Source organism: Atractosteus spatula, chromosome 11 (assembly GCF_055471065.1).
Source record: "Atractosteus spatula isolate fAtrSpa1 chromosome 11, fAtrSpa1.hap1, whole genome shotgun sequence".
Lineage (NCBI taxonomy): Eukaryota > Metazoa > Chordata > Actinopteri > Semionotiformes > Lepisosteidae > Atractosteus > Atractosteus spatula.
The window spans coordinates 41,141,867-41,149,565 of record NC_142716.1 but is presented as its reverse complement, the minus strand read 5'-3'; the positions used below and the strand labels follow the sequence as shown (position 1 = coordinate 41,149,565).

The 7,699-nt window shown below is 36.9% G+C and overlaps 1 protein-coding gene across 4 annotated transcripts; it reads left to right on the top strand.

Moving 5' to 3' along the window:
- On the top strand, nucleotides 1–5,613 carry cox11 (cytochrome c oxidase copper chaperone COX11). 4 transcript variants are annotated; one of them, XM_088928338.1, is made up of 5 exons: nucleotides 1–130; nucleotides 2,347–2,744; nucleotides 3,375–3,530; nucleotides 4,459–4,584; nucleotides 5,278–5,613. In XM_088928338.1, the coding sequence occupies exons 2-5, from the start codon at nucleotides 2,406–2,408 to the stop codon at nucleotides 5,464–5,466; spliced, it is 810 nt and encodes a 269-aa protein (XP_088784464.1). In that variant the 5' UTR covers nucleotides 1–130; nucleotides 2,347–2,405; the 3' UTR covers nucleotides 5,467–5,613. The 4 variants fall into 4 exon arrangements, with proteins under 4 accessions (XP_088784464.1, XP_088784467.1, XP_088784468.1 ...); XM_088928341.1 differs by having other exon boundaries at nucleotides 37–130; nucleotides 4,459–4,634; nucleotides 5,278–5,374; XM_088928340.1 differs by lacking the exon at nucleotides 1–130 and adding an exon at nucleotides 228–382.
- Nucleotides 5,614–7,699: the final 2,086 nt, after the last annotated feature.

Genomic DNA, 7,699 nt, shown 5'->3' with positions numbered 1-7,699 from the left:
TTTCGGAACCATAGTTCCCCAGTTTTGGTGCCAGGAGGAATAGTTAAATGTGTAGGACCGTAAACCCTGTACACTGTTGAATAACCTGTCTTTGTTATATTATGATATTTAGGTACATCTTGTATCTCAGGTTAGTATTTTGTTTATGCAATTTAGCATTTTTGAAAACTGGGGATGCTTCCATTACGCTAACTGAGTTTTGTGTGTAAAAACATGGATTACAATTTATTGCATTGTCTGGATTGTCATTTTAACGCTTGATTTGACCCTGAGAGCTTAACTAAGCTGTTATATTTTTTTTTACTTAGGTGTCTAATCAGGAAAATGTGGCATTAATGGTGGTTTAAATTAAATGTTGGCTTTCGTGGTTTTACAATCGGAGGTAAGGCCCCGTAATGCTGTCAATTTCATCAGGAGTATTAAGTTACCTGGTTTGGCCGTTTCTGTTTCTGGGACATACGAGTTACTTGACCTATTAAAAAAAGAAACGAATTGTTCTCATTTGTTTGTGAACTGAATCTTTGAATTAACGTCGAAGGAAAAAGTGGAAGAATCGATTGTTTTACGTTATTGATTGAAAACCAAGGATTCTCTTTAATAGAAATACATGTTTTTTACAATGTATTTTTGCTCCAGGGTCGATTCGATTCAGCCTGATCACTAATCTAGTTGCATTTTAACGGTATTAACTCGTTTTTTTGTTATCGCATTCGGTATGAAAAGCTATTACTGTCGTTTTAGAATGCACTTTATGTGCAGTTTGTGGACATTGTAAAAGTGTACAAAATGTACAATCCATTGAAATTTAAAAAGAGCAACAGTCCTAACACGCATTGCAGAAAGAAACCATATTTATAGAGAGTATCGAAAAAGGGTAATGAAAGAACATTTGAACTTGTTTTAATTAAGCTTTTTAAAAAGAGTTCAGTATGAACTGAGTGGGAAAATCAGCTTAGGAATGAAGAGTGCTGAAGCAAACGGTTTAATCTTCTTAGATCAGATGGCATAACAAGGAAACATCTAATGTCATACTTTTTATTAAAAATAACAAGGCTGAATATTTGGGCACAATTATAACCTGTTTGAAAGGTAGCAACCATCTTTTGATATTCATATGAATTGCAAGTGAATTTCTGTTAAAAGGCTTGGCCTTTGCTGTATATAGGTTAGCACCCCAATTAAACTTTATTTTCAATCCTGCAAGAGGCACCATATGGTAAATGTCTTAGCAAACAGGAACACAACTTTATTTAGATCTAAATAAGGTCACCATGTTTGTGTGGGTCATTAAGCTGGTCATCTACTATGGGCTTTCTAATCTTTTAATAGGGTGTTCTTGATGACCGAATGACTGGTGTTTTAGCTTGATTCATCCCTCCAACTATATAACAAAGACCATTTGTGAGACCATTAGTAATATTACGCTGTATGCCTTTATTATGTTACAAAAATGTTTCATGCTGACTTACCTTTCTTTCATAAACCCTTAAAAGAGAGCAGGACTCCACGAACCATATAAAATGGATTATTTTGGATGTTTATAAGTTCTGCAAATGTAATTTTATAAACCTCAAAAGCTTATTACTAAGTACAAAATATGTAATGAATAAAATCAGTTTACTAAGAATCTCTACTTGACTGTAGGCAAAGTTTCCTGTTCATGTCTTGTTTTGATATGAATAGGTCAGTTCCATTACCGGTGCTATTGGATCACCTGTTGCCGTGTTTACCTTTTCTAACAGTTACATGATCTTTGCTATTAATATATCAATAAATCTAGCTTCCATACAACTCCTTTGAAGCATCTTAGTTCACTAGTCTTGCCGATTCTAATATTGTTGTATCCCATTTTGCTGTATTCCCCACCTTCAGTCATGTCAGGTGCAGGTGTGTGAGTTATCTCGTTTGCAGATAAAATTACAATAAAACATTCTGTTTTTGCAGGGAGGGTGGCTCCTAGTATTTTGACCTACCACTGTGTATGGCAGTGGAACAATGTGTTAAGGCTCTTTGAGGGAGACTATAAAAAATGTAAAGCTTTGGTTTTATGATATGATGCCCAGCTTTAAAACCTTGAACTTAGATTATTAAAATCTCTAGCAGTTAAATTTAACCAGTTATTTTTTTTTACTTAACAGCTCAGCTATCTTATTTGCACATTTTGGTCCATTGAAAGAATATGACTGCCCGTTGTAAAATATACACTTGCTATCACAACAACACTGATAGGTGGCCATGTAGTTGATTGTGTTACTTTAATTTTAGACTTGGATTTGGAAGTAAGAAAAAACACTGGAGATGTTTGCGTTATTGGCTCTCCTTAATGATTTTTGTTTTGTTTTGTAGGTAGGCAATCTGGGACCAAGGGCTGCTCGAGAGAGATAGCAGCGTAAAAACCTCTCAACATGCTTGTGCACCTTCTCTTCCGCAAGTCCTTCTGCTGGTCAGAGAACTTGGCAGCTTTAACGTCAAAGTGTCGCCTTTATCACAAAGCCTTTCAGAATCAGGTGGCTTCAAGGTGTCAGCGTGGCTCTCCAAACCACACCCCTTCTCAGAAAAAAGGCCTCCAGCACTCTGGAACCCAGGTTCGAGGAATGAAGGCCCATAGAAATCCGTTTACCAAGGACCAGCAGGAAGAATGGAGGAAAAAAAACAAGACCATCCTGACTTACATCGTAGCAGCTGGAGTGGGCATGATTGGCATGTCTTATGCTGCAGTTCCTCTCTACAGACTGTACTGCCAGGCAAGCAGAGAACATTGTGCAGTTTGAGTCATGCATCTGCACTATGCAATGTGATGTCTAATTTTAGATCTTTCCATCGTAAGCCTCTTCCTGTGCATTTATCATTCCTCTGATTTTTGTTCCTAAAGGACTTTATGGAATTGTTGGCTCTAAAAATGTTTATTGCTGCATTTCAGCACATACAGTAAACTGTTGTATTCCCCTTTGTAGCGTAAGGATTTTTAAGATGAGAGTTATACAAAGGGACATCTAATCCAACAGTAGCACCTGCAGAGCTGGGTAGGGCTGCTCAATTAGTTGCCAGTAACTGTCTGATTTAGCTCATTAAGACCTCAGTTGGAGTGAAAGCCTGCAGACTAACTGGACCTCCTAGACCAATATTTTACCACACTTTGATGAATCAAAGATGTATTTAACTGTTTACAGCAGGTGTATTTGTAAATATCTTTGCAAATATGAGTTATATTCATCTTGATCATCTAAAAATTTGTACACCGCAATACTACTTAAATCACTTTAACAAAATGCTTGATTCAGTCACATCTGGCCTCCTTTCTCAACATTCCTTTCAAAGCATACAGGGGAAATGAGATTGCACTCATCATGAGTGAGTGCAAACCTTTTTTGCAGGCTTCAGGTCTTGGAGGGACAGCAGTGGCAGGTCATGACACAGAACACGTTGCCACGATGAAGCCTGTGAGAGAGCGGGTCATCAAAGTCACTTTTAATGCAGACGTGCATGCCAGCTTGCAGTGGAACTTCCGCCCTCAACAAACTGAGATCTATGTAAGAATTAGACCTGGTCGGTGTAATAGAAGAAGCAAACTCTCGTCTGTAGGAGGAGAAACTGACAGTTTAAAGGGGAACTGCAACACTATTTTTATGTTTCGAGGTTTGAGAGAATCAGCATTGATGAGTGCATTTCATTCCAAAAATGCAGACATTAACTTGTAAAACCTCCACTTTACATCACAAAAAAGACAAAATTTCCAGGTATTTTCAGCACCATGTTGTGCGATTCAGAACATGGCAGGTAAACCTCTGGTCACGTGTTGTGGCCCTATTACATTGTAAACAAGCAGCCTTGTGAATACATCTCTTTTAGTCCAATACAAATATTGCCCTTGACTTTGAGACAGTTTACCGATAAATGGAATTTACTTGTTAACTCTGCATGCTGATCATGCTGGAAACGTTCTGTGATGAAAGGTCTGCTGTACAATCTATACTTATTCCCTGTACATCTCATTACATTAGTCATTACAGTGACTAGGGAGCAGGAAGGGGCCGCTTCACGTCTCAGTTGGTGGGAACTCTTGCTCTCACCTGTGATGAGACCAGGGTTTCGCATGGCGACTAACAGTACTTTCACAAAGTTCACGATTTTGTGCTTAATCCAAAATTTGTAAAGTTTTTCTATATTGTCAATTAATTTATTTTGTTACCGAGATGTAATAACTGGTCTGAGAAATTGGACCTGCCGTTCCCTTTTAAACCATTTTGTAAGTTCTGTTTATCGTTAGCATTACTATTGGTTAGCCTTACTAATCTTTACTCCAGTTTTCTTTCATTTAAGTAAATGAAAAAAGCTTAGTATTTAGTCTGGAATATCATAAACGGCTAGACATGTGGCTGCATATTTAGTTGTGTTGTCATATTTAGTTTTGTACCTTTTAAACTGAAATGTAAGGTCAATGTCTCTAATTATTTTCAGCTTGTGCCTGGAGAAACTGCACTGGCATTTTACAAAGCAAAAAATCCCACGGACAAACCAATCATTGGAATTTCTACCTACAATGTGGTACCATTTGAAGCTGGTCAGTACTTCAACAAGATCCAGGTACAGATATATAAAAACATGAAGGCTGCCTTCCAGTGTTGACAGAGCTGGTAAGAACTGTGTCAACATGTGCGTTGTGTTTAAAGAGATTTTTATTAAGTACACCTGACAGAATTCTTCTTACCATTTCTAGTACAATTCCAGTCTGAAACAGATGAAATTCAGGACGTTGCCCCTAAATCAGAACTACATTTATAAATAATGGGTGACAATAAACTGTAATCTTTTGATTGACATCTTCTAACCAAATATGAAAACTGTTACACTCTTAATAAGTAACCTTTTTAAATAAATAATTGAGAGCCCTAATATGTTTTGAGGAGTACTATTTAAATTAAAGGAAACAGAAATGAACCTCTTAGGAAAGTTAACTAGTCATAGTCAATACTAGTTAGTTTTCCTTGGAAAACTTTCATTATATGGAAATGCTTAGGCTGTGGCATTTCAGAACAACAGTAGTTTGTTCCCTAAACTGAGGCAGTTAATTAAATTGTCTGGATTACCAAGTATTTCCACCAATTTCTAACTAATTTAGCATCAACTTCAAACTCTAGATCAATCTCTGTCTGGAGCCAAACTGATTTTAGCATAAAGATTCTACTTGAGGACAGTTTAGGCTAACCTCATTTGGAGATGCAGCAGTCCAAACCTACAGAAAACAAAAAGTCTGAAGATGTTTCTGTTCTCTTCCAGTGCTTTTGCTTTGAGGAGCAGAGGTTAAATCCCAATGAGGAGGTGGACATGCCTGTATTTTTCTACATTGACCCCGAATTTGATGAAGACCCCAGGATGGCTCGAGTGAACACAATCACCCTCTCTTACACATTCTTCGAAGCAAAGGAAGGACAAAAGTTGCCCCTTCCTGGCTATAGTCAAGGCTGATACTGAAATGCTATATAGAGGAACCTTCTGTATGAAGACTTGTCCACTAACTCAAAAGCTGCTTACCAAAATTGCAAGTGGGTTAAATTGTTTTCTAAAATAATGGCTTATGTATTAAAATAAACATTTTAACAAAATTAAAGGGAGGATTGTAACATTTTAGTGCATTTTTTTTAGCTATTGTGCAAGGTTAAAACTCAGCTCAAGACTTTCGGTTTACATGGGTTGTTGAAATATCAGTGTATTTTTTATTAGAAACTTTTTCAGAACAGTTATGGAATTGCAAGTTGCAAATAATTACAGTCACTTGACCCCTGGGTACGCTGCCAGGCTTTCCATGTATTTATAACTTTGATGAACACAACACACCCAATGGCTATGATATATTCCATTAGCTCGACTTAAAATTATTCATGACCTCATCCTACAAGACCCTTTAGTAATGCAACACATCTGTATATTTTATGTGTATTCTATTCTTAATTTAAATGGATTACAAACATTGGAATTTTGTTTTCACAAATATTTTAATCAAAAGTAAAAACAATAGTCCCATTAATTTTGAAATGTAAAGGAATAGGAAAAAGATCTGCCTGATTGCTAATACTCAGATGAGGCTTACAGCTCATGAAATTCATTTAGTGCCCCAGTATTAGCTGTTGTAGAACAAATCCACCTTTCACAGCTGTTTGCGAGGATGTAGAAAGTGTTTAAAAACAGAGTATATAGTACTCTGTTTTTAAACACTTTTTATTACTACAAGCAGTTCTAATGGGAACTGGCACAAGAGACAGTGCGTGTAACAGGAAAGGCAATAAAAACTGAAAGATTGGACTGCATCCTACTTTATATTGTCTGAAAAGAATTACAGTAAAAAATGGTTACACAAGAGGCCATTTGGCCTATCTTATTCATTTAGTTGCCAGTAGCTAAATGATCCAGCCAAGTAGCCAAGGTATCAGCTTCAAGAACATGGCTGGGTTGTTCGTTTTAGACACCCACAAGACTTTGTGTAAAACAGCACCTCCATTTCTCATAACATGTCACTGACCTGGCTTGAGTGTAAGCACCCCCACCTCATCCTTCCTTCAGGGACTTATGTTCCTGATTGTCTGGAAATTGTAAGGAATCTCTTGACCACACTGCTGTAAAAAGTTTGGATTTCTCCCTTTAATTCCCCCAGTGGTGAAATTGCAAATTCTTTGAACATGACGACAACAGATCTGACTGCCACATTTTGTAAATCTTAAATTTCCCTGGATCTCAGATGACTTTATTTTTTTCCCTCCTCTGTCTCCCTTTTTTCAGAGGATCAGTGTTTAAAGATTTGTTTTCCTGTATTCCAGTTCACTGGAATCTACTAAGAGCTTCTGTTGTTCTTGTGCACAATGCATAGTAAGGTCACTACAGTAAACTGACTTCAGTTTTGAGTTTCACACAAGTTCTTGAAAATAATATTTCTGTAATTAGTATTGATACAAAGGTATTCCTTTTAAGGTCAAATTCGGACACATTTTTGTTTGAGTAAAACACTTCAGGCTAGGTCTAGGTATTCTCGCACGTCTGCATAGATGTCCTGTTTCCAAAAAACATGAAAATGGGCGATTGTCATTTTATGAAATACTGGACAAGCATTGCGAGTAGTGACTTAAATTGTAGTAACCAGGTTGAAACACAAGGTGGCGGAAGTGCATTGATTTGAGTTCCTTGTGAGTTTGTGAAGGAATAAAAATCACCCTGCTACTGCTGGAGACCACGTGCTGGCCTGCCAAAGGCGTATTACTATTCTTTACATTAAAGTTAAACTACTGTATCTATAAAGAAATATGTGTAATACATAGCAGTAAATGTGCAACAGAGCTAATACTGAACTTCAGTGAAGGGAAAAAAGTGAGCACATAATGTTGATCTTGACAACAGATATACTGTACATACTGTACTCCTCAGCTTGTTCCTGTGCAGCTCTCACACTGACTCAGCTTCTCGCTTGAACCTCAACAGAAACATTAAGATCTGTGAAGACAATTGAGATTTAAGGTTATCTGAGCAGTTAAAACAAAATCTAGATTTGTATATCCTTTATTTATTATTCTCAATCTGTATCTGCCTTTATTACATTTTCTTTATAGTGATCAGAAAGGTTTCCTTAGGCTTCCCAAAACTCCTCCTTACTGTGTAGACTTAGAATATGTTTTAATGCATAGAAAAGTCTTGCTTTACATAAAATGCTTGG

What these genes read in the sequence shown, in the direction of transcription:
- cox11 (XM_088928338.1), top strand. Translation starts at nt 2,406, where the DNA reads ATGCTTGTGCACCTTCTCTTCCGCAAGTCCTTCTGCTGGTCAGAGAAC. An exon ending in TCTACAGACTGTACTGCCAG is followed by an intron (nt 2,745 to 3,374) that starts GCAAGCAGAGAA and finishes CCTTTTTTGCAG; the next exon opens with GCTTCAGGTCTTGGAGGGAC. An exon ending in AGTACTTCAACAAGATCCAG is followed by an intron (nt 4,585 to 5,277) that starts GTACAGATATAT and finishes GTTCTCTTCCAG; the next exon opens with TGCTTTTGCTTTGAGGAGCA.